The sequence below is a fragment of the Nymphalis io genome, chromosome 30 (genome assembly GCF_905147045.1).
Source record: "Nymphalis io chromosome 30, ilAglIoxx1.1, whole genome shotgun sequence".
Taxonomy (NCBI): domain Eukaryota; kingdom Metazoa; phylum Arthropoda; class Insecta; order Lepidoptera; family Nymphalidae; genus Nymphalis; species Nymphalis io.
The window spans coordinates 356,913-384,475 of NC_065917.1; the positions used below are offsets into that span (position 1 = coordinate 356,913).

At 42.9% G+C, this 27,563-nt stretch overlaps 2 protein-coding genes, 1 long non-coding RNA gene and 1 pseudogene across 3 annotated transcripts; 3 read left to right on the forward strand and 1 right to left on the reverse strand.

Annotated features, from left to right (window-relative positions):
- The window catches only part of LOC126779824 (GTP-binding protein 2-like), an 88,966-nt pseudogene extending 82,188 nt beyond the window's left edge, over nucleotides 1-6,778 (reverse strand).
- A 6,183-nt stretch (nucleotides 6,779-12,961) lies between these two features.
- LOC126780165 (uncharacterized) lies at nucleotides 12,962-14,066 on the forward strand. Its single transcript, XR_007670448.1, has 2 exons — nucleotides 12,962-13,047; nucleotides 13,395-14,066. It is a non-coding gene; the product is annotated as an uncharacterized LOC126780165 (long non-coding RNA).
- Nucleotides 14,067-20,705: 6,639 nt separating this feature from the next.
- LOC126779825 (uncharacterized) lies at nucleotides 20,706-21,551 on the forward strand. The gene has a single exon (XM_050503943.1). It carries the CDS (start codon nucleotides 20,706-20,708, stop codon nucleotides 21,549-21,551), a length of 846 nt encoding a protein of 281 aa, XP_050359900.1.
- A 2,099-nt stretch (nucleotides 21,552-23,650) lies between these two features.
- LOC126779826 (uncharacterized) lies at nucleotides 23,651-24,649 on the forward strand. The gene has a single exon (XM_050503944.1). It carries the CDS (start codon nucleotides 23,651-23,653, stop codon nucleotides 24,647-24,649), a length of 999 nt encoding a protein of 332 aa, XP_050359901.1.
- Nucleotides 24,650-27,563: the final 2,914 nt, after the last annotated feature.

The following is a 27,563-nucleotide window of genomic DNA, read 5'->3' on the forward strand; positions in this document are numbered from 1 at the left end:
AGTTCCAGGCGTGCCCACCTTGCGGATGTACACCTCGGTGACGGCGCGCGCGGGCGCCACGCGGCGGGCCCGCGCGCCCACGAGTGCGGCGCCGAGCGCGCGCGCCATGTCCCGCAGCGCGCGCAGCGACGCCCGCAGCACGTGTTGAGGTGTCGGGGTGACAATACGATATATTTTTACTGGTGGGAGAGCTTTGTGCGAGCCCGTCCGGGTAGGTCCCACCCCCTCGTCAGATATTCTACCGCAGACCAGCGGTACTCGGTATTGTTGTGTTCCTGTTTGAAGGGTGAGTGAGCCAGTGTAAATACAGGCACGGGGGACATAGCATCTTAGTTCCCGAGGTTGGTGGCGCATTGATGATGTGAGCGATGATTAACATTTCTTACAATGCCAATGTCTATGGACGTCGATGACCACTTCCCATCGGGTGGCCCATATGCTCGTCCGCCTTCCTATTCTATTAAAAAAAAAAATATCTCGCTGAATGTCAACCGCCTATCAAAATTCATTTTAATTAAACGATTCGCTAACTAACAGCTCCACACGTGTGTATCCAGGGCATTATTATGCTTTTGACATGCCGCTTAACGTTGTACGTCGAAACGGCGCCACCTATCGGCCCCGAGTGGAACTACGAGCATCGCATCGATATATTTCACGAGCACAACCTCAATAAAATTGTTTGTATTATACGCTTAAATTGAATATACATATATATTGCTTAAACGACACATAAAAACGCTATTGTTTTTTCTTAATCCGTGTTATAAAATGAATTACCTCGTGGCGTTGAGCTGTCAAGACCACAGGGTCTGTATGAAAGCACACACTGTAGCTCGTGGTTGCGTTTTATCAGCGTTAACAGTCAAAATTAGCATATTTTTAAAACCTTCGTGATTTAATAAAATATTTCGAGCAAGTAAAATGTTTTCCTAATAAATTGTTTGTTTTATATCAATTAATAACCGTTGTGTGATATCAAAGGTATTTTTTTTTTTATAGAATAGGAAAGCGGACGAGCATATGGGCCACCTGATGGTAAGTGGTCACTAACGCCCATAGACATAGGCATTGTAAGAAATGTTAACCATCGCTTACATCGCAAATGCGCCACCAACCTTGGGAACTGAGACGTTATGTCCCTTGTGCCTGTAATTATACTGTCTCACTCACCCTTCAAACCGGAACACAACAATACCAAGTACTGCTGTTTTGCGGTAGAATATCTGATGAGTGGGTGATACCTACCCAGTTAGCTACCTAAGTTATATATAATGTTATATATTTAATATTATTTATTATTCACTTGCTTCACCAGGTGCTGGGAGCGTCGCTCGCACGGTGAGACCAGCTGCAGTTTGTACTCGACGTTCCCGAAACGAGGCTCCGGGGGTAGACTCCCGTAGCACTCGTCACCGGAATCGTCGGCGTCGGATGTTCTGAGGGCCAAATCGAATTTATTTAAAATTGATCTTATTTCGATTAATGCCATCCGCGTTCGGTGAGACCGACTCACTGTTTATGATCTCCTGGTACATTAACATCGTGATCCTAATTCTAAATCTTTGAAACTAATAATAATAATATCCTGGGACATTTTTCACACACGGCCATCTGATCCCAAATTAAGCTCGTACAAAACTCGTGCTATGAAAACCAGACAACTGATATACTACATATACTACTTTTCTTTTGTAAATACATACTTATACAGAAAATTACACCCAGACTCAGGACAAACAGACATGTTCATGCACACAAATGTCTGTCCTGGGTGGGAATCGAACCCACAACCTTCGGCGTGAAAAGGCAAGTATCTACCAACCGCGCCAAACGTCTCGTCAAAATTAACTCTTTTAATCAAATCGTTCGGTGAGACCGACTCACTGTTTATGATCTCCTGGTACATTAACACTGTAATCCTAACTGAAACTAATTGACTCTTTTAATCTAATTGTTCGGTGAGACCGACTCACTGTTTATGATCTCCTGGTACATTAACACTGTAATCCTAACTGAAACTAATTGACTCTTTTAATCTAATCGTTCGGTGAAACCGTCTCACTGTTTATGTTCTCCTGGTACATTAACATCGTAATCCTAATTCTAAATCTTTGAAACTAATAATAATAATATCCTGGGACATTTTTCACACACGGCCATCTGATCCCAAATTAAGCTTGTACAAAACTCGTGCTATGGAAACCAGACAACTGATATACTACATATACTACTTTTCTTATGTAAATACATATTTATACAGAAAATTACACCCAGACTCAGGACAAACACACATGTTCATGCACACAAATGCAAACACTGTAATCCTTACTGAAACTAATTGACTCTTTTAATCTAATCGTTTGGTGAGACCGACTTACTGTTTATGATCTCCTGGTACATTAACACTGTAATCCTAACTGAAACTAATTGACTCTTTTAATCTAATCGTTCGGTGAGACCGACTCACTGTTTATGATCTCCTGGTACATTAACACTGTAATCCTAACTGAAACTAATTGACTCTTTTAATCTAATCCTTCGGTGAGACCGACTCACTGTTTATGATCTCCTGGTACATTAACACTGTAATCCTAACTGAAACTAATTGACTCTTTTAATCTAATCCTTCGGTGAGACCGACTCACTGTTTATGATCTCCTGGTACATTAACACTGTAATCCTAACTGAAACTTATTGACTCTTTTAATCTAATCGTTCGGTGAGACCGACTCACTGTTTATGATCTCCTGGTACATTAACACTGTAATCCTAACTGAAACTAATTGACTCTTTTAATCTAATCGTTCGGTGAGACCGACTCACTGTTTATGATCTCCTGGTACATTAACACTGTAATCCTAATTCTACATCTCTGAAACTAATTGACTCTTTTAATCGAGATGTTAGTTAATGAGCTTAAATATAAAGCCTTGATTGAAATCCCGGGTGAAGCGAATAGATATGTTATTGTTTCTTGCTCTTCCATACCGTGGAAAGCAAGCAAAGCCTTAAGAAAAAACGTATAATTACCCAAAATTACAATACATAAGAGATGAGATGGTCTAGTGGTAAGAACGCATGAATCTTGAACGATGATCGTGAGTTCAAGCCCGGGCAAGCACCACTGAATTTTCATGTACTTAATTTGTCATTATAATTCATCTCGTGCTTTACGGTGAAGGAAAACATCGTGAGGAAACCTGCAATCAATCAAATCAATCAACAGCCAATCGTTGTCCATTGCTGAACATAGGCCTCTCCCAAGGTGCGCCAAAGCTCCCTGTCCTCCGCCTTCCGCATCCAGTTGGTGCCCGCCACCTTTTTAAGGTCGTCGGTCCACCTGGCTGGAGGGCGCCCTACGCTGCGCTTGCCGATTCGCGGTCTCCACTCTAGGACTCGTCTGCTCCAACGGCCATCGGTCCTACGACATACGTGACCAGCCCACTGCCACTTCAGCCTGCTAATTTTGCAAGCTATGTCGGTGACTCCGGTTCTTTTCCGGATAATCTCATTTCTGATCTTATCCTTCAAAGATACTCCGAGCATAGCTCGCTCCATAGCACGCTGAGCGACTTTGAATTTGTGGACTAGTCCCGCAGTTAGTGTCCACGTTTCGGCACCGTATGTCATGGCAGGTAAGACGCATTGGTTGAAGACTTTCGTCTTCAAACATTGCGGTATAGACGACTTGAGGACTTGACGAAGGTTGCCAAATGCTGCCCATCCCAAGCGAATACTTCGATCGGCTTCCTTCTCGAAGTTGTTCCTACCGACTTGTATTATCTGTCCTAGGTAGGTATATTCACTAACAACTTCGAGAGGTTTCCCCTCGACGTATATCGGTCCCGGCACGACATGCCTATTGAACATGACCTTGGTCTTGTCCAAGTTCATACCGAGACCGACACACCGGGAAGACTCGCCTAGGCTACGCAGCATTTCGGTGAGTTGTTCCAGCGACTCTGCTATGATGACGATATCGTCGGCAAATCGAAGGTGTGAGATGTACTCGCCGTTTACATTGACTCCATACCTAGTCCAATCCAGCGTTTTGAAAACGTCTTCCAACGCGTTGGTGAACAGTTTCGGGGATATTAAATCCCCCTGTCTCACCCCTCTGCGCAGTTGGATCGCCTTCGTCTTACAGTCCTGGATGTGGACAGTCATTGTAGCGGCGTTGTACAGACATCTCAGTACCTCGATATATCTCCAATCGATATGACATCTCTGCAATGAGTCGAGCACTGCCCAGGTTTCGATGGAGTCGAAGGCTTTCTCGTAGTCCACAAATGCCATACACAGCGGCTGATTGTACTCTTCGGTCTTCTGCACAATCTGCCGAACAGTATGGATGTGGTCCACGGTGCTGTAGCCTGATCGAAAGCCGGCTTGCTCTGGGGGCTGGAACTCGTCAAGTCGTCTGGCGAGACGGTTCGTGACGACTCTTGAGAACAGCTTATACACGTGACTCAGGAGGGAGATTGGTCTGTAGTTTTTCAAGAGGGTTTTATCACCTTTCTTGAAAAACAGTACCACCTCACTCCCGCTCCACGTTTCCGGGGTCTTGCCATGTTGGATGACGGAATTAAAGAGGCTTGCTAGCTCTTTCAGGACCGGAGTCCCGCCTGCCTTAAGCAACTCTGTTGTGATTCCGTCATCTCCCGGAGCTTTGTTGTTTTTAAGCTGTTCTAGAGCCGCCCTAATCTCTCCTTGGTCAACGACCGGGAGCTCCTCGGAGTAATGGCGCATAAGAGGGGCGCGCTGGTCATCAATACTGATTCCCACGGGTTTATCCGATCTTGAAGAGAACAACTGCCCATAAAACCTCTCTACTTCTCCGATAATCTCAGGCCTAGAGGTAACGACCCCACCATTTTCAGTTTTAAGTTTTGTCAGACGCGGCCTCCCAAACTTGCGAGCGAACACTTTCGATCCCCGATTTTGCTCAATCGCAGCCTTGATGGCACGGGTATTGGAGCGTCGGAGATCGCGTCGCGTCAGCGTTTTTATTGTTCGGTTTAAGGCCTTATCTGACAAAAACGATGGTAGTTCTCGTCGTTTTCTCATGAGCTCGAGTGTCTCAGCAGAGAGTTTTGGTGCGTTGTCTCTTCTCTGTGGCGGAAAATACTTGCGGGATGTGTTTTGCAGTATTTTGACCAGCGTGTCGGTTCTCTCATCAATGCTGCTTATGGTTTCCAACGCGGTGAATTGATTTTGAAGTTCCATTTGGAACTTTTCGGAGCCTTGAGCAGCTTGGAGCATGGTAGGTCGGAGAGTAGACCTCGTCATTCTCGATCTTTCGGCTTTTAAGTTGATATTTAGAGTGCCTCGAACCAAGCGGTGATCACTTCCGGTATTAAACCTGTTGATCACTGAAACATCTCTAAATATGTGCCTTTTATTCGAAATGATAAAGTCTATCTCGTTCCTTGTCACGTTATCGGGGCTTCGCCAGGTCCACCTCCTCTGAGGCTTCTTTTGAAAGAAAGAATTCATCAAAAAAAGCCCCTGCGCTTCGAGAAAGTTTACCAGCATTTGCCCCCTGTGATTTCTGCAGCCCAAGCCGTAAGGTCCGACTTTCGATTCACCGCTATCTTGTACTCCCACTTTAGCATTAAAGTCTCCCATAACAACATTATAGTGGGCCCTCGAGGTGTCGTTGAGGGCCTTTGCGATGTCCTCGTACATCGCTTCGACCACATCATCAGAGTATGTCGAAGTTGGCGCATATACCTGTACAACCTTCAGGGAGTACCTGTCGGAAAGTTTTAGGACAAGGTACGCTACCCGGTTCGACACACTACTGATTTCCACAATGCTGCTAATGAGATCCTTTTTGACTAGAAAACCGACACCACCCTGGGAGAGGTTATCACCTTCGCGGAAGTAGAGTAAGTTACCGGACTCTAGAGTTATCGTGTCCTCCCCCTGTCTTCGGACTTCAGATAACCCCAGTATATGCCAGTTTATATGACTTAACTCTACTTCTAATTCGGCGAGGTGATGGTCCAGCCTCATCGAGCGTCCATTATACGTTGCCATTTTCAGTCGCTTTATACGGTAGCCTGCCGTGAACCGGTGATTCTTAGCACCCCCTGCCCTGCCAATACCGCGACCGCTACCTTGGTCGGGCCTAGCGGGCTTGCCGGTAACTGGGGGCCTTTTTTTGGGCGCATCTGCCATTAAGGGAGGGGTTTGCCCATACTCGCCGCGCTGGGCAGGCGTGTTGGCGAGCGCAGTAGGGGGTAAGATGTTTATGGGAGGGGGGACGCTGCTGCCCATCCCCCCTTTTCCCCGTCCCTCAGTCGCCTCTTACGACAGCCACGGGATGAGATTGGGGGAGTACTATTCTAAGCCGGTACTCCACGGCGCCTGGAAACCTGCATGTGTCTAATTTCACTGAAATTTTGCCACATGTGTATTCCACCAACCCGCATTGGAGCAGCGTGGTGGAACAAGCTCCATACCTTCTCTTCAAAAAGGGAGAGGAGATCTTAGCCCAGCAGTGGGACATACACAGGCTGTTACTTTACTTTACTACTTTACAACACATAAATTATAATACTTTTTTTTAATTATCAAAAAACATCACTTACGTATCATCGCAGAAGTCTTCCATATCATCAGAGCTGTAGAAGAAGTCACTCTCCAAGTCCTCGGAATTGAAATCACCAGCTAAATACATATCGTCCTTTATCCTGACCTTCTCCAACTTATCGATGACATTGTACACTCTATCGGCAAACTTTGTCCCACTTCTCGTTGCATCCTCATCATCATTGGTCGGTTGCCTCTTCGTCTTCTTAAAATCGTCTTCCGATTTCAAATCGTTGACGTTCTTTCCGATTTTCTCGTCACAGACCTTTGGTATCGACGATTGATTATTCAACGGTTCCGGTACTTCTTGTGATGAACTCTGCCATGCTGTTGTTAGGACGTCCTTCGCTGGCGATACTTTGTTCTTCTTCCTTCTGTTCTTCCTGCCCGAGTTCCTTCTGCAGCGTTAAATTTTCAAAAATCCTTCCTAAGTGCTAACCTATTGCGTAAAAGTAACCCGTATGCAAATTTTCATGTCGCAGTAGTTTGGGCTGTGCGTTTATATGTCAGTATGTTATATATATGTAAATGAAGCTCTTTGGGCTCTTCATTAAATTTAAATTGCACGTGCATTAACTTCGACTTAATACGTCCAAGTATTATCTATTGTGGCAACACTTTGCATTATGTCATGTGTCATTCTATAATTAGAGAAATTCACACTGGCTTAATATAATAAAAAGTTAACGACGTTTTTTTAAAAAAGAAACAATTCAGATTGTAAAAAAATATTTGAAGCAATAGCTTTTAATGTTGTTTCTTTTTACGGGTTAGTAAATAATTATAATTTGTACTCATACTTTGTTTGTAGAAGTAATTTGTGATATGATATAAAAAAGAATTAATTTCGCTTAACAGAGCAACGACTTTAGTTTTTATTTCAATAAATAAACTTATTACATATATACAAAGGTTTGTACATACCCTTGGGTGCGTCTGGGTTCTTCCTGCCGTTCTCTTGATCGTTTTTATGTTTTTTCTTATTATTCTGTCTGTTCGTATTGCCATCTGACGGATCGAAGAGGCTGAAGAACGAGTCCATTTTTGTCTGAAAAATTAGATTACCCATTATTGTTCGAATAATAATAATATCCTGGGACATTATTCCCACACGGCTATCTGATCCCAAACTAAGCAGAGCTCGTACTACGGAAATCAGACAACTGATATACTACATATACTACTTTTCTTTTGTAAATACATACTTATATAGATAATTACACCCAGACTAGGGACAAACAGACATGTTCATGCACACGAATATCTGTCCTGGTGGGAATCGAACCAACAACCTTCGGCGTGAAAGGTAAGTGTTTACCAACCACGCCAACCGGCCCGTCAATAATGAAATTTAAATATTAAACAAATGGAAGAAATATGTATAATCCGCGCGCGATTAGAATGGTATAAGACATTTTGGAACCAAGACTCGCGTGGATTTTTGCTTTTTATCTGTTATTTTATTGATTTATGGTTAGACAATTATTTTAGAATGTCTTACTTATACTTTTAGATTTAGTTATTAAGCTTGTTTTTGTTTTGCTTTTAGAATACTAGTTAACACTCGCAGTTTCGCACGCGTGTTATAGGGGGATGGTTAAGCCGTGAAAGCGTAACAGACATACAGTTACTTTCGCATTTATAATATTAAGTATAGATGATATTTTTGTTCAGAACTTCATTGCTTACGTTTCAACAATACAACAACAACCGAAGGGAGTCCAAGCGCTTGACCAACGGCTTTACGTGCTTTCCGAGGCACGGGTATGAACACACATCTAACATCCAAACTCCGAGCTGCTATTGAGAATTTTCAAAAGAATAACCCAATAACTTTCTATCAGCCCCACCCGGGGATTGAACTGAGGACCTCGAGATCAGCGGCCTTATATATAGCTTCTAGACCAACAGGGTCAAAAGAATACTTACTAATATTACGAATGTGAAAGTGTGTTTGTTTCTTTGTTACGCTTTTACGTTTTAACTTCTCGACCGATTATCATGACCGAAAAAATGTTGACATTGTAACAGAAAAGGACAAAGGACATACATCTGTCTCAGTCCCTCAAACATGGGTCAAGCTGCGGGCGAAAACTATTATTATATAAATAGATGTACTTCGCAGTGTCACCCTCTTTAAATTTAGACTCTTAACGTGACAATCGTGAATTTTCTTATTATAAATAAATTTAAGTAGAGTTCACTGACACGATAAAAATAAAATTAGCATGCTTTGAATCCGTAACAGCCTGTGAATGTCCCACTGCTGGGCTAAAGTCCTCCTCTCCTCTTTTTGAGGAGAAGGTTTGCAGCTTATTCCACAACGCTGCTCCGATGCCGGTTGGTGGAATACACATGTGGCAGAATTTCAATGTAATCAGACACATGCAGATTTCCTCACGATGTTTTCCTTCACCGTAAAGCAAGAGATGAATTATAATCACAAATTAAGCACATGAAAATTCAGTGGTGCTTGGCCGGCTTTGAACCCACTATCATCGGTTAAGATTCACGCGTTGTTACCACTGGGCCATGTCGGCTCTATGTTTTGAATAAAACTACTAATATACATAATAACATTAAGCATATTAATAAATGAAAAGGAATGTTTGTAAGTATGTTTGTCGTTATGTAAACGTTCTTGAACTAATCATTCGATTGTGTATGAGTTTTGGTGAGGTGTTCTGTGTAAAACTGCGAAGATTTCTGACTCAAAAATAAGTAATTTTTTTTTGTCTGTCCTTCCGTAAAAACATTTTATTTAAGCCCTTAAAATATTACGGAGTTAGTAATCTATATAATAACGCGCTTTTAACCACGAGGGTAATGCAGTAACCTGAGACAGCTCCTAACCTTCATAGAGGGATTTAAGACCTTAAAGCTTAAAGCAGCAGTAGATACTTGTCTTTTTTTTGTATCTTGTAAAATGCTCGAATTCAGGGCGTCATTTTCTTTGACGTCAAAAAAAAAATCTGTCATAGTTTTTTCTTATAATCATTGTATTAAAGAAAAATCATGACGGCAACTTTAAAATAACATATATACTAATATTATCGACATTAGCTAGCCCTTACTACATCTATAAACATACTTACATAGGTACAAGTTCTGTAGACATATATGAATTTGCATATTTCGACCGTAATTTTTTCTACTCTTTAATTTTTTTTATGAATAACACTAAAGCTCAAAAAAAAGAATCCTTTAACAAAGGAGAAGAAGGCACTGAACTGTTTTATCTAAAGTCTATATAATCTGATACAGTGAAGTGGCATAATTTCATCGGACTCACGTGTGGATTCTACCGAGACGATACGACACGAAATCAAATATAAGTATATTGTTTTATATTAATAATTACTACCTAACGTTGAAAATAACAAAAATTAAAACAAACTAAGCCTTAATTTAAAATTGGAACTCAATTTGAAAGCGAATATTTATTTGCTCATACAATAGACATACGATAACGCGACCACAGAACCGCCGACTAAGATTTATTGTATAGCTCTATGTATAATAATAATAATAATATCCTGGGACTTTATTCACACACGGCCATCTGATCCCAAATTAAGCAGAGCTTGGGCCATGGAAACCAGACAACTGATATACTACATATGTATACTACTTTTCTTTTGTAAATACATACTTATATAGATAATTACACCCAGACTCAGGACAAACAGACATGTTCATGCACACAAATGTCTGTCCTGGGTGGGAATCGAACCCACAACCTTCGGCGTGTAAGGCAGGTACCTACCAACCACGCCAAACGGCTCGTCATATAATATAAATACTACTGCTAGGCTTCAAATTAGTTCCGCCCGAGGTTTTATTCACATTCCTTTTTTTATAAGCAAATTGGTCTCATAAAAGGCTCGAATTCAGGGCGTCATTTTGTTTAACTTCAATTGGATAGAATGCGAATAAAACTGCGGGACAGCGCTTGTATATTTTGAAGTTTTATTTTAACAAATAAATATTGAAAATCGATTTCATAATTATAGTATTATTGTAAAATAAAAGCTTTATAAATTGTTTTGGCAACACACCATATTTTCATTTCTGACATTGGTTATTTTTTTTTTATTGAAGTGGTATATTGCCAATTTCTGTATTTATTCTGGATGTTCCGAAAATGTCATTATATGTAACAGAGTCGAACAAGCAATGTAATTCAAAATTATTTTATGTTATTTTTAGGAAGTACGAGTAAGCTGGCTGGTTAAGGTCTGTTCTACCTTTTTGGATAATACACAGTGGATTGTTTAGCAGAATTTCAGTGAAATTTGATAATTATAAATGCAGGCTGTCTCACGATATTTTTAAACGCAAACTAATCACATGAAAATTCACTGGTGCTTGTTTAGGTTTGAAACAGTCATTATTGTTTAAGGTAGTGTTATATGTATTTCACTATGCCTGCTCGATATATATATTTAAAAAAAACACACAGAAAGTGACTTGGGAACAGATAAGTAACGTTTCTTTTGAATACAATAACATAATATAATACAATAAAATAATGACAAATTTCATTATCAAAATAATCACAACAGATAACCGATACGGCATTTTAATGTTTTTATTAGTCATAACAGATTAGAAAAAGTTAAATTTAAAAAAAACTTTTTGTATGTTTACTATAAAATATGTTTATAAATGTTATATTATTTTATAAGAAAGGGGGGTAAGGGGGGAACGGAACTACCATCTAAACCGACCCAATTGCCAACCTCACCTGCACGTGGTGCTCCCTGCTAGATAACAGACGAGGCTCTGGCGACCGATCAATGGCGGTATAACCATACGCACCATGATTGGAAAAAGGGAAACAGCGACCTTGAGGTACAAGTAACCTCTAAAATGTCTGTTGCAGAAGGCAAGGGGAAACCACTGCACTATTATTCCCTAGTTATCGTCAGCTTTATGGAAACGTCTAAGAAAGAAATGGCCCCGAGTTCCTGGCGTCCCTTAGATGGGACAGGGGTGCTAAGAATCTCCAGGTGGAAAAAACAACAAATGAAGATAGGAACGTGGAACGTCAGAAGCTTGAAGAGTCCTGAAAAAGTCTACAATGTCTGCAAAGAAATGCAACGAATGAAGATTAACATCATGGGACTAAGTGAGATTAGATGGATAGGCAAAGGTAAACACCAAATAGATAATAATTACACCATGTATTACTCTGGTTCCGAGGATAGCTCCAACAAGTATGGAGTGGGAGTAATCATAAACACAAAATACATTAATGCACCTGTTAACTTAGTACCAAAATCAAACCGATCCATGTTAATATCATGTAGACTCAAACAACTAAAGAAGAGAACACAGTACCACGCAATAGACGTGAGGAAACTTAAAGAACTTAACATCCAAGATAAAGTGGCGAAAGAAATAAACGAGTGGGCAGCAGATGAGAAACCTGGGATAATGCGTACGGTGGAGGAAGAGTGGTGTTCAATGAAGAACAAAATATTAAACATCAATAAGACACACTTGAAAAGAGATTGGATTCCTAAGCAGAGTGGGATGACAGAAAAAATATATGATCTTATCGAAGAAAGGAGAATCTACAAGAATTCCGACAATAGCAAGTATACTGATGTGGCGAGTGCACAATGCGTCTAAACGCAGCACAAACATCACCTGATCAACCACGTCATGGATCAGGTGATGTTGCAGTGGTCTGATGTATGTCGTCACACGTATGGATACGCCCCTTCGGCAATATGGTCGCATGCGCATCTATTGTCCTCGCAGCGACGTCACACGCTTGACCACACCCCCAGCAAGATGGCCGCATGCATCGCTTTTGTTTTCGCCTAGGAGGAGGTCCCAAAAGTGGCAAGCACGCGTGGTGGTCATCGTGAGAGGGGAATGCCTATATAAGCGCTGTTGTTGTTGTTTATTTTTAATAAATTAATTATTTCATCTATTTTTACTGTGCGCTCTAATGTAAACATTGTTGACTTGTCACAATAAATAATTCTTAAAGTCTGCCGGAGTTTTTAATTGGTGGTTAAGTTGCGATCCTCTTCACTGGTGACCCCGACGTTTGAAGAACGAAGAAGAAGAAGACCTTTCAAGATGTCAATGCCGGACGCTCCATTATCACGTGACGCCACAGCTGTTACCGCCCTTCCGGCCACTGGAGAAACGATGCGAGTTGGAGTGAGAGTACCTGTATTCAACCCAGATGATCCAGAATTATGGTTCGCACAGCTCGAAGGCCAATTCACCCTGTCCGGCATCCGAGAAGACTCCACGAAGTTCTATTACGTACTAGCGCAACTGGAACCACAGCACACGGCGGAAATAAGGGACCTGGTCGTAGCTCCACCTTCCACCGGCAGTTTGAGTCGGGCGCTTTCAAAGAACTGGTCAAGCTCATCGGTGCCAACCATCATACCACAACGGCATATCATCCGACAGCTAATGGTATGGTAGAAAGACTACACCGTCAATTAAAAGCCGCAATTGCCTGTCATTCTACTCCGAACTGGGTAGAAGTGTTACCTTGGGTATTACTAGGTATACGCAGCGCATTCAAGGATGACATTAAAGCTTCAACGGCCGAACTTGTCTATGGGGAACCACTGCGGTTACCTGGACAGTTCTTCTCATCAGCACCCCCAACCATCGAGGACATCACCGAATTCATTGGTAGAATCCGAACACATGTCAATAAATTAAGGCCACAACCATCATCTTGGCACACAAGTTCTAATCAAACTTTTTACATACCAAAAGACCTTAGGCTTACCTCGCACGTATTTATCCGGCAGGGTCCCCATCGGAAACCCCTTCAAGCACCTTATTCAGGTCCATACAGGGTGCTGCGACGCGAGGAGAAAACCTTTGACATCGACGTACAAGGCAAAACGCAGCGAATCAGCATAGACAGACTGAAACCAGCTTACATACTCGCTGAGGACCAGACAGACCAGAATATCAAAGTTCAGGAGAAGTCTGATGCCATCCCTGCCAGTAAAACCAGGAGTGGTAGAGTGGTCAGATTCCCAAACTACTATCGCCCGTAGTCACGGTCTCGGCGGGGGAGTAGTGTGGCGAGTGCACAATGCGTCTAAACGCAGCACAAACATCACCTGATCAACCACGTCATGGATCAGGTGATGTTGCAGTGGTCTGATGTATGTCGTCACACGTATGGATACGCCCCTTCGGCAATATGGTCGCATGCGCATCTATTGTCCTCGCAGCGACGTCACACGCTTGACCACACCCCCAGCAAGATGGCCGCATGCATCGCTTTTGTTTTCGCCTAGGAGGAGGTCCCAAAAGTGGCAAGCACGCGTGGTGGTCATCGTGAGAGGGGAATGCCTATATAAGCGCTGTTGTTGTTGTTTATTTTTAATAAATTAATTATTTCATCTATTTTTACTGTGCGCTCTAATGTAAACATTGTTGACTTGTCACAATAAATAATTCTTAAAGTCTGCCGGAGTTTTTAATTGGTGGTTAAGTTGCGATCCTCTTCACTGAGATTGATAAGAAAATTCGGCGTGAAGTTCGTTATGCTAGAGATGCTTGGTATCAGTGCAAGTGTGATTTTGTGGAGGACCTTTATGCTAAACATCATGCATTTAACCTGCATAAGGAAATAAAATCTTTGGTAGGACACAAAAAGACGACTCACCAACTTACGGATGAAAATAATATTCCCATATTAGATATATCAGGAAAAAAACACCTATGGGAACAATACATTTCATCAATATACCGACGATTTCGATTTAGACGATTAAGAAAAATGCCAGCAGGTCATTTACCAGTTGATGTTGATGTTGATGACAGCTGTAACGGTATTGACGAGTAAGCTTAATGTGTGTAGACGAGTAAGGGGTGCTAGCGGCCGTATTGCGTTCGACCGTACCTGTAGTTATTACGTAGTCGTAGCCCGGTAGAAGTCGGTAACTCTTGAGGCAACTCAAGTAGACCGTGGGTGCGCGGTGCGCGTTTAACTCAGGCGGAGGTCGGGGTCTAAGAGAGACCACAATGGTGTGTAGTCACGGGGTGATACACATGGACACATGCAAGTTTTCGATCCACGCGGTGGATGCGGCAGGGCAATGTGATTGCCAGTCGGCTAGAGCCGTGGCGCTAGAGGTTTTTACTCGTAGAGTTTTGTAAACTTTAAAGATAATGTTGCAGTATAGTGTTAATGTGGAATAAAATGACTGTGGTATCTGGCCTGGCGTGGTGATCTTGACTGTAATTGTAATTTTGATTATTTTGAATTCCTATTGTTCGATATTGTTTTAAAGTAGAGTTGAAGTTGAGTTGTTAATAGAAATTAAACTGTAGTGATCTAAGAGTTTCTTTATTTATCCGATGTGTATGTAATGTCAGAAGTGGCCGAGCAGAACAAGGTTTTCCTGTGGTATGTTTTGTCGGCAGGTTAACAATCACACGTGGGCGTGTGCAAGCAGGATGGCCGTGTCGCAACCGGGTGAATTATTTCGGTCAACGCCATCTAGTGGTATACGTTCGAGACTACGTTATGGAATCGTCCCGGAACGCCAGCGCCACGTAGCGGCACTCGATGGAGTTTGTGTAAGCATGCGCCAGAGGGGAACGTCCTACCACCAGATCGTCGCCATAAACAGGATGCAACGCGTGTTGGATCTGATACCGGATTGGCTAGACAAGTGGAGGATGGCTGTCAACGTTGGTAAGACGGCCGCTCTGCTTGTCGGTGCTGATAAGCCGATGCGTCGGCTCACCTTCCGAGGCCAGGAAGTGTGATGGCAGACCTCAGTCTGCTACTTGGGGTGTCACTTGGACCGCAGGCTGCGCATGATACCCACCGTTAACAAGGTGGTGAGTCATGCCGCGGCTGCCCGGTCTAAGCTGCACACCCTCTTCACGTCGCGGCTTCCGTTGAAGACCAGACTGAGGGTCTACGGTGCCTACGTCCGCTCGCGCCTGACGTATGCGGCCCCCGCCTGGTACGCACTCTGCTCAGCGTACCAGAAGCGGAGGATTCAGATCCAACAGAACCGATGCCTACGCTTGATTGTAGGAGCTCCAAAGTACGTCAGAAATGATGTCATCCATAGAGACACCAGGACACCCACCGTGGAGGAGTTCGTCCACAAGCTCGCTCGCTCGCTATTTGCTAAGGCAGATATAGCAGTGCGAGCGTACACCTCCACGGTATAGCACCGCTGCATGCTCTGGCATGCAGCGGTGCACCACCTGAGGGGCGTCCGTTACCTCGTGAGTCCCTACTGTCGCCGACCATCAGCGCCGATGCGGCCATCGGTGAAGAGGACGACGACGATCTGGAGATCAATTCCTTTTCCTTATCAGATAGAGATCAATTCCGATTCCTTTATACAGAAAATGTAACCTATAAGTATGTATTTACAAAAGAAAAGTTGTATATGTAGTATATCAGTTGTCAGGTTTCCATAGCACGAGTTTTGTACAAGCTTAATTTGGGATCAGATGGCCGTGTGTGAAAAATGTCCCAGGATATTATTATTATTAGTTTCAAACATTTAGAATTAGGATTACGTTGTTAATGTACCAGGAGAACATAAACAGTGAGACGGTTTCACCGAACAGTTAGATTAAAAGAGTCAATTAGTTTCAATTATAATCAATGCTGTTTCTCACGGAGACGCAAATACTCCGCCCTGCCGACACCAGCTACCTTAACAATCCCGGCTACATGCTAGAAGAATCTTTTAAAGGGAAAGCCGGAGTATGCTTGTTCGTCAGGGCGGGTGTTTGTTATCACCGATTGCGCTGCTTGGAGGACCCCTCCTTCTCCATGTTGGTGGTACGTGTGGACCTGGTTCGTCAGAGTCGAGTCTACGTGTGCCTCTACAGATCTCACAATGGTGACTTGGAGACAAGCCGATTATTTGACCATCTTAGTCGGGTGACAGATGCTGCGCAAGAGCAGTTTCCTAACGCGGAATTGGTGTTTTTGGGGGATTTTAATGCTCACCATGAATCATGGTTGAAATCCCTCAAAACTGACCATGCTGGAAGAACTGCTCATGCTTTTGCTCTCACACACGACTTGACCCAACTGGTTGATCAGCCCACCAGGATCCCAGACATTGATGGGCAAGCGCCTTCTCTACTGGATCTTCTGCTGACTTCTCACCCGGTGGAATATCAGGTTGTGGTTCAAGCTCCACTTGGTTCTTCGGATCACAGCCTTATATCTACCAAAGTGCCACAGGCCAAGCTGCCGCCATCAGCGGTATGCAAACGTCGCGTTTGCTGCCGCGACTTGTAGCTGCTGCCGACTTATAGTGCCAAAGCACTATAAGTCGGCAGATTGGGACGGTATGCGCGATTACTATGCGTCAGTCCCTTGGAAGGAACGTCGCTTCAGTGGGAATGACCCGACAGCTAGTGCCGCTGCTGTTGCTGATGAGATCATGTTAGGAATGGAATACTACATTCCTACCTCAGATCTCATCAATAGGGGTACGCGTAACCGTTGGTTCACTCGTGAATGTGCCGACGCTGTATCATCTAAGCAGGCGGCATATCGCACGTGGATCAACAGCTGCATTAGCGGGGCATCTAACATTGACTCACTGAATGCAAACTACAATAAAAATTCCAAGTCATGTAGGAAGGCATACACGAGAGCGGATGCACAGCGCATTGTACAGATTGGTCATGACCTTATTTCGCATCCTAGGGGCTCCCGTAGTGTATGGCCATAGCCAACGCCCATAGACATTGGCATTGCAAGAAATGTTAACCATCGCTTACATCGCCAATGCGCCACCAACCTTGGGAACTAAGATGTTATGTCCCTTGTGCCTGTAATTAAATACTCAATATTATAACAAAGAAACTAGCGCCATCTCAAACCCAACCATAGAACTTAGTTAAACCTTTCATCACTAGATGGTGCTTTACGATACGCGACCAAAGCTGAAACGCGCTGGCAAGATTCGCTCACGAATAATGACCTGCTCGGTGTGTTTAAATATTTGTATCGAGTCTTAGGGATCTTGATAGCTGCAAGATAGTGCTTCCACACCTGCTGGGACATTATTTGAAGGCTTTCTAAGAAAATACTCGCTTCTAGATACGAGTGCTACCGGCTACTTCCACCTGGTGGGATAGTCTGCTGGCTCCGTACTTAGAGGTGCATTCGCCTATTTGTTAAGTGTAACCACCCGCATGATGGAAAATAAACCGCATTTGTAAGAGCAATTAGTCTTGTTTTTCCAAAGAGTATCCTCCACCAGACACCAGCCCATTACAATATTTAATTTAGTTACTAGAACTCACGACTTCAACAAGATAATAACGAACGTACCTTGAGTGAGAACGCCTATGAGCGTCGACTTGCCCGCCTCGTTCGCCCCCATCACTGCAACCCGCAGCACGACGCTCTGCTGCGTGTCCGCCAGCTGCGAACCGAGTACGTACTGTAGCGTAGACAGGTTTAGACAGAGATAGAATTATCAAATCTTTTGACCCTTATCGTGTAACCAGTGTTGGTGTTTGTTTCGCTACTTAAGTAGCGAAACAAACTTGACAGTTGGTGCGTTCATTGTGTTTTATGTTCATTTTTCGCTTATATTTATGTTAGAAAACGATTCTAGTCTAGTGTAAAGGCCGAGAAACAATCTTTATATCATATCGATGGTTATACAGTGGTGCAGTGTCGTATTATTTCATGTTAAAGCGACAGCAAGAAGAAAATTGCCGGCGTGTGTTTTCACGCGTAAGTACGACTATTTTGTCTCAAAATATAGTTTCTCAGTGATGTTTATTTATGCCATAGCATGACGGAACCTTATATCGCATTAAAATCCTAAAGATAATATGATTTTCCAGTTTTTATTATTCATAACCTATAATTATTTATCATGTAAGTGCTGAAAGCATCGGCTAAAAAAAGTCCCGATATTCGATAAAAAATATCGACTCGTCGACAATGAAACAAATAAATACGGAGTCCATTAATAAACTAAAGTGCTTCGTTATATTTATTCGTTATCCTATTTATAGTTTTCTAACGACAACATGATTTAACATTCTTCATGAATTTATAATATTATTAGATTCCGAGTCAAGAGGGTAACATAGAAATATATGTGGCAACCATTCTTTATGAGGAGAACGCTAATCCAGTACCATATAAAGATGCCGAAGTACTATTGATAACGGAAACAAAAACAAACAATGCAACGGTTTTCGGGTGTAGGAGGAGGAACAAAAAAATATTATAATTAAAAAAATGTATAATAAACATTAAAAAGTAAAATTTAATAACCCTATTTAGTTTTAATTAAGTCCCGAAAATCTCCCAAAACAGGGAACGCGGGTACTATGGCAACGTTATAAGCACACATCGACAAACCATCTCCGTCTCGATCGCGGCCTCGCGGCCCCTCGGTGTACCAGTTCCAGGCGTGCCCACCTTGCGGATGTACACCTCGGCGACGGCGCGCGCGGGCGCCCAAGGCGGGCCCGCGCGCCCACGAGCGCGGCGCCGAGCGCGTGCGCCATGTCCCGCAGCGCGCCCGCCCGCAGCCCGCGCAGCGCGCCTCAGTCGCGCACACCCACCACGTACACCGCCGCGCCACCGCCCGAGCGCAGCCACCACTTCAGCTGCGGTGGGGGGGAGGCACGTGTTGAGGTGTCGGGGTGACAATACGATATATTTTTACTGGTGGGAGAGCTTTGTGCGAGCCCGTCCGGGTAGGTCCCACCCCCTCGTCAGATATTCTACCGCAGACCAGCGGTACTCGGTATTGTTGTGTTCCGGTTTGAAGGGTGAGTGAGCCAATGTAAATACAGGCACGGGGGACATAGCATCTTAGTTCCCGAGGTTGGTGGCGCATTGATGATGTGAGCGATGATTAACATTTCTTACAATGCCAATGATTAAAAGAGTCAATTAGTTCCAGTTATGATTACAGTGTTAATGTACCAGGAGATCATAAACAGTGAGTCGGTCTCACCGAACGATTAAATTAAAAGAGTCAATTAGTTCCAGTTAGTATTACAGTGTTAATGTACCAGGAGATCATAAACAGTGAGTCGGTCTCACCGAACGATTAGATTAAAAGAGTCAATTAGTTTCAGTTAGGATTACAGTGTTAATGTACCAGGACATCATAAACAGTGTGTCGGTCTCACCGAACGATTAGATTAAAAGAGTCAATTAGTTCCAGTTATGATTACAGTGTTAATGTACCAGGAGATCATAAACAGTGAGTCGGTCTCACCCAACGATTAAATTACAAGAGTCAATTAGTTCCAGTTAGGATTACATTGTTAATGTACCAGGAGATCATAAACAGTGAGTCGGTCTTACCGAACGATTATATTAAAAGATTTAATTTTGACTAGACGTTTGGCGCGGTTGGTAGATACTTGCCTTTTCACGCCGAAGGTTGTGGTTTCGATTCGCACCCAGGACAGACATTTGTGTGCATGAACATGTCTGTTTGTCCTGAGTCTGAGTGTAATTTTCTGTATAAGTATGTATTTACAAAAGAAAAGTAGTATATGTAGTGTGGGGCCTACATTACCTACCACACGCAGCGTCCATACAAAACATCAAGCATATGACCGCCGCGAGCCGAAGGCGCGCGGTTACTAAAACGTAGGAGCACATACGCCGAGTTTTGTATGGACACAGATAGGCGCGTATTTATATGGTGCCCCCCGCGGCGACGGTGCGCCCCTCACCTCTCGTACAATTCGTAAGAAATAATTATTGTTCTTACATACTCACTCGCTATTGGTAGAAAAGCCAATGTTTTTATTTGTACATAATATTCTTAAAGAATTTTATTCTTGTTATAGCCCTTCCGATTGGTAAACCGGTAATTAAATTGTAACTCACATTATAATCCAATTTCATTGGTTATAATGTGAAACTTTTTATTGGAGACGAATTTCTGTAAATATTGTTTATTGGTTATTAATAATTGTCATTTTTGTATATATATCTGTGTAAATTTCAAATAAATCATTCCACCTGAAGCATAAACAAGTTTATTACGATACTCAAGAAACCTCCGAAATAGTTAGGGAAGCAATAGCCCCTACAGTGGTGACCTACCGACGTTGAGAAAATGGATCAAGATACTGCTGCTCAAGACCCCAAACCTCTGGCCGAGGTAGACCTGGCAGCCATCTCCGTACAGTCACGGATACTACCATTCTGGAGGGACCTTCCACGAGCCTGGTTCATACAATTTGAAGCTGTCGTCGACCCCTTGAAGACGTCCGATGATCAGAAGTTCCGTTACGTCCTGCAACAGCTGCAAGCCACGGACCTGCAACACGTCACCGACATTCTATACGACACGCCGTCTACTGATAAATACATCACATTGAAGAACCGACTACTCGCCGTATATGAAAAATCAGACGTAAAGAACTTCCAGAAGCTCGTCAGCGGTCTACAGCTGGGTGACCAGAAACTCTCTCAATTACTTCGCAAGATGCGAGAACTAAGCGCCGGTATGATTACGAACGAAGGGCTCCGTATCGAGTGGCTTAACCATTTACCTACTCAGATACGCGTTGTTCTATCCGTAAATACCGAGTCATCACTCGACACACTCGCCGCCATGGCCGACAAGATGGCGGAATACTCCGAGCTCGCGATGATCGCCGCTGTATCGACCGCAACAACAACTACGAACGACGCCGTATCAACACAAATAGCAATGTTATCGAAGCAGCTAGAAAAATTGTCGCTAGAAATCAACGAAATACGCGGCCGCTCCACACATCGTCAATACCGTCGCTATCGCTCCCAGTCAAGGCCACGATCCAATTCAAACTCAACAAGAAACAAATCATCTGTGAAGCCCGGCGATGCCACGTGGGAATGTAAATACCATTACCGATTCGGCGATAAAGCGAAGCGTTGCGAATCGCCGTGTTGCCGAAGAAACAAAGCTTTAAACTAGCTCCGACATCGACTACGGCGGACCTCGATGTCCCTACTGCCAGCAACCGCCTATGTATCTACGATCGCAACACTCGAGAACGTTTCCTCGTGGATACCGGCGCCGATATATCCGTATTATCAGCATCAAATTATAGAAGCAATACAAAAATCGAAAACGCCTGCAGATTATTTGCCGCAAACAACACACCTATCAAGACGTATGGCGAAAAAACGTTAAGATTGGATTTTGGTTTACGACGAAACTTTCTATGGACATTCATCATCGCTGACGTCAAAACATCGATCTTGGGAGCTGACTTTCTACGACACTTCAAACTATTAGTAGACCTGCATAAGAAGAAACTAATAGATAAAGTCACCGAACTTTCCGTCGATGCTATTGAAATTTCTACAGGCGCTGAAACAGAAACATAAAAGGTACACGTAATCGGCACAAACCAAGCCTATTACCACGTACTGAAGCAATATCCAGATGTACTTCGACCCATGTCACTCAAACAACCTTCGAAGCATAACGTCGTCCACCATATCGAGACAACTGGCCCGCCACTCTACGCCCGTCCGCGTCCGCTTCCACCGGATAAGTATAAAGCTGCAAAGACTGAGGAAGAGAATATTCTGGAAATGGGCATCTGCAAACCGTCAAACAGTCCCTGGGCGAGCCCGCTACACGTTGTGAAGAAGAAGGACGGCGGCTTACGAGTTTGCGGTGACTACAGACGTCTAAATGCGATCACACTACCCGACCGCTATCCGATACCTTGCATACAAGACTTCACATATCAACTTCATAACAAGACAATATTCTCGAAGATCGACTTAAAAATGGCTTACTACTGGATACCAATTGCTGAGGAAGACGCACAGAAAACCGCGATTATAACTCCATTCGGTTTGTTTGAATTCAACTGCATGACCTTTGGACTACGTAACGCGAGCCAGACATTCCAGCGATTTATGCACGAAGTACTCCGAGGCGTCGAAAACTGCTTCTGTTTCGTCGATGACATCTTATTATATTCCGAAAACGAAGAAAAACACATTGAATTATTACATCAAGTATTACAGCGATTAGAAAAATTTGGCGTCACACTGAAATTAGAAAAATGCGAATTCGGAAAAAGCAAAATTAATTTTCTCGGTTACGAAGTCTCAGCGGACGGAATCAAACTGACTGAAGATCGCATCGAAGCCATTTCAAAATATCCGAAACCGAAAACCATCGTCGAGTTACGTCGCTTCCTAGGCATGTTGAATTTCTATCGAGACTGCCTACCACATCAAGCCGAACTTCAACACGAACTCAACAAATATTTGCACAACCGTAAGAAAAACGACAAAACCCCGATCGAGTGGACACCGGAAGCCGACGTAGCCTTTGAAAATTGCCGTCAAAGCATTTTAAAAGCTACAACTTTGACTCATCCGCTACCCGGTACACAACTCAGCATCATGACTGACGCTTCAGATCACAGTCTCGGCACCATACTACAACAGAAAGTAAACAACGAATGGAAACCGCTCGCATACTTCTCAAAAGCAATGAGTGCTACACAACGCCGCTACAGTGTATACGATCGCGAATTACTAGCGATCTATACAGCTGTAAAACACTTCCGATGACTCATCGAGGGATGCGAAGTGACTGTGTACACCGATCACAAGCCACTTGCCTACGCACTACATCGCCAAGCAAATAGTACCGACACTCTGAGAAGAGAACGACAACTACATTTCATTAGTCAATTCTGCTCAAATATCAAATACATACAAGGGGAAGAAAACACAGTCGCCGACGCTCTCTCACGCATAGAAGACATTCAATGCCCGACGATCATCGATTTCAATCAATTAGCCATCGATCAACATAACGACGAAGAACTAAAATCATTACGAAGACAACCTAACTTGAAATTCGCCGACGTCGCGATGCCTGGGATACAGCAGCCAATTACATGCGAGCTGTCTACCGCGACGCCGCGACCGTACCTACCGAGCATTTATCGCTACGCAGCATTCAAAGCGCAACACGATCTATGCCACCCGAGCGTGCGGACATCAAGAAAACAAATAAGTTCGAAATACTTTTGGCCGAACATGAACACAGACATCGGTACATGGACTAAGGCGTGTATTAATTGTCAACGAGCAAAAATACATCGACACGTCATCACACCCTTAGGCGAGTTCCCGCCGTCACAGCGCTTCGAACATATACACATCGACATAGTCGGACCGCTAAGACCGTCGAAGGAGTGTCGATATCTAGTGACTATGATCGATCGCTGTACGAAGTGGCCCGAAGCAGTACCGATACAAGATATAACAGCTGAAAACGTCGCAAAAGCCTTATACGAACAATGGATCGCACGTTTCGGTTGCCCGCTGCGTATATCAACGGATCAAGGACGTCAGTTCGAATCCGAGCTATTCAATTCTCTCATGAAAAGATTCGGAATTACAAGAATTCGAACTACTGCATACCACCCGCAATCGAATGGCCAAATTGAGCGATGGCACCGAACCCTGAAAGCTGCACTGATAGCGCGCGAAGCTACAATTCAATGGACGGACGAGTTACCCACCATGCTACTCGGTTTACGCACGGCGTTACGCAGCGATAACAACTTTAGTCCGGCAATTATTACCTACGGTACTACTCTGCGCATACCTGCAGATTTCTTCGTACCTACACAGTCGAAGATTGACGACGCCGAGTATGTACGCCGCCTCACCGAGAACATGGCAACGCTACAACCAACGCCGCGCTCGCACACGCCGCAAAACAAACCATTTGTTTACAAAGACCTAGCGACGTGTACGCATGTATTCGTGCGCAACGATACAGTTCGAGCTCCACTAACTTCGCCGTACGATGGGCCTTACGAAATTTTGAAACGCTACGACAAGTACTTCCAGATACATCTGCCAACACGCACGACAGTTGTCGCATTGGACAGACTCAAGCCAGCATATACATACAACGAGTCGCCATCGTCTGAGGACCCACCGGTCAGCAGCAGATGCCAGGACAACTCTCCGACCTACACGACGAGATCTGGAAGAAAAGTCAAGCCATCCGTACGATTTTCTTGAGGGGGAGTGATGTGGGACCTACATTACCTACCACACGCAGCGTCCATACAAAACATCAAGCATATGACCGTCGCGAGCCGAAGGCGCGCGGTTACTAAAACGTAGGAGCACATACGCCGAGTTTTGTATGGACACAGATAGGCGCGTATTTATATGGTGCCCCCCGCGGCGACGGTGCGCCCCTCACCTCTCGTACAATTCGTAAGAAATAATTATAGTTCTTACATACTCACTCGCTATTGGTAGAAAAGCCAATGTTTTGATTTGTACATAATTTTCTTAAAGAATTTTATTCTTGTTATAGCCCTTCCGATTGGTAAACCGGTAATTAAATTGTAACTCATCACAAAGTTTCACATTATAACCAATTTCATTGGTTATAATGTGAAACTTTTTATTGGAGACGAATTTCTGTAAATATTGTTTATTGGTTATTAATAATTGTCATTTTTGTATATATATCTGTGTAAATTTCAAATAAATCATTCCACCTGAAGCATCAACAAGTTTATTACGATACTCAAGAAACCTCCGAAATAGTTAGGGCAGCAATAGCCCCTACAGTAGTATATAAGTTGTCAGGCTTTTTTAATCTAATCGTTCGGTGAGACCGTCTCACTGTTTATGATCTCCTGGTACATTAACACCGTAATCCTAACTGAAACTAATTGACTCTTTTAATCTAATCGTTCGGTGAAACCGTCTCACTGTTTATGTTCTCCTGGTACATTAACATCGTAATCCTAATTCTAAATCTTTGAAACTAATAATAATAATATCCTGGGACATTTTTCACACACGGCCATCTGATCCCAAATTAAGCTTGTACAAAACTCGTGCTATGGAAACCAGACAACTGATATACTACATATACTACTTTTCTTTTGTAAATACATACTTATACAGAAAATCACACTCAGACTCAGGACAAACAGACATGTTCATGCACACAAATGTCTGTCCTGGGTGGGAATCGAACCCACAACCTTCGTCTTGTCAAAATTAACTCTTTTAATCTAATCGTTCGGTGACACCGACTCACTGTTTATGATCTCCTGGTACATTTACACTCTAATCCTAACTGAAACTAATTGCCTTTTTTAATCTAATCGTTCGGTGAAACCGACTCACTGTTTATGATCTCCTGGTACATTAACACTGTAATCCTAACTGAAACTAATTGACTGTTTTAATCTAATCGTTCGGTGAGACCGACTCACTGTTTATGATCTCCTGGTACATTAACATCGTAATCCTAATTCTAAATCTTTGAAACTAATAATAATAATATCCTGGGACATTTTTCACATTAACACTGTAATCCTAACTGAAACTAATTGACTCTTTTAATGTAGATGTTAGTTAATGAGCTTAAATATAAAGCCTTGATTGAAATCCCGGATGAAGCGAATAGATATGTTATTGTTTCTTGCTCTTCCATACCGTGGAAAGCAAGCAAAGCCTTAAGAAAAAACGTATAATTACCGAAAATTACAACACATAAGAGATGAGATGGTCTTGTGGTAAGAACGCGTGAATCTTGAACGATGATCGTGGGTTCAAGCCCGGGCAAGCACCACTGAATTTTCATGTACTTAATTTGTCATTATAATTCATCTCGTGCTTTACGGTGAAGGAAAACATCGTGAGGAAACCTGCATGTGTCTAATTTCACTGAAATTTTGCCACATGTGTATTCCACCAACCCGCATTGGAGCAGCGTGGTGGAACAAGCTCCATACCTTCTCTTCAAAAAGGGAGAGGAGATCTTAGCCCAGCAGTGGGACATACACAGGCTGTTACTTTACTTTACTACTTTACAACACATAAATTATAATACTTTTTTTTAATTAACAAAAAACATCACTTACGTATCATCGCAGAAGTCTTCCATATCATCAGAGCTGTAGAAGACGTCACTCTCCAAGTCCTCGGAATTGAAATCACCAGCTAAATACATATCGTCCTTTATCCTGACCTTCTCCAACTTATCGATGACATTGTACACTCTATCGGCAAACTTTGTCCCACTTCTCGTTGCATCCTCATCATCATTGGTCGGTTTCCTCTTCGTCTTCTTAAAATCGTTTTCCGATTTCAAATCGTTGACGTTCTTTCCGATTTTCTCGTCACAGACCTTTGGTATCGACGATTGATTATTCAACGGTTCCGGTACTTCTTGTGATGAACTCTGCCATGCTGTTGTTAGGACGTCCTTCGCTGGCGATACTTTGTTCTTCTTCCTTCTGTTCTTCCTGCCCGAGTTCCTTCTGCAGCGTTAAATTTTCAAAAATCCTTCCTAAGTGCTAACCTATTGCGTAAAAGTAACCCGTATGCAAATTTTCATGTCGCAGTAGTTTGGGCTGTGCGTTTATATGTCAGTATGTTATATATATGTAAATGAAGCTCTTTGGGCTCTTCATTAAATTTAAATTGCACGTGCATTAACTTCGACTTAATACGTCCAAGTATTATCTATTGTGGCAACACTTTGCATTATGTCATGTGTCATTCTATAATTAGAGAAATTCACACTGGCTTAATATAATAAAAAGTTAACGACGTTTTTTTAAAAAAGAAACAATTCAGATTGTAAAAAAATATTTGAAGCAATAGCTTTTAATGTTGTTTCTTTTTACGGGTTAGTAAATAATTATAATTTGTACTCATACTTTGTTTGTAGAAGTAATTTGTGATATGATATAAAAAAGAATTAATTTCGCTTAACAGAGCAACGACTTTAGTTTTTATTTCAATAAATAAACTTATTACATATATACAAAGGTTTGTACATACCCTTGGGTGCGTCTGGGTTCTTCCTGCCGTTCTCTTGATCGTTTTTATGTTTTTTCTTATTATTCTGTCTGTTCGTATTGCCATCTGACGGATCGAAGAGGCTGAAGAACGAGTCCAT

Excerpts from the sequence above, each read along its gene's own strand:
- LOC126779826 (XM_050503944.1), top strand. The coding sequence starts at position 23,651 with ATGAACACAGACATCGGTACATGGACTAAGGCGTGTATTAATTGTCAA.
- LOC126779825 (XM_050503943.1), top strand. The coding sequence starts at position 20,706 with ATGGATCAAGATACTGCTGCTCAAGACCCCAAACCTCTGGCCGAGGTA.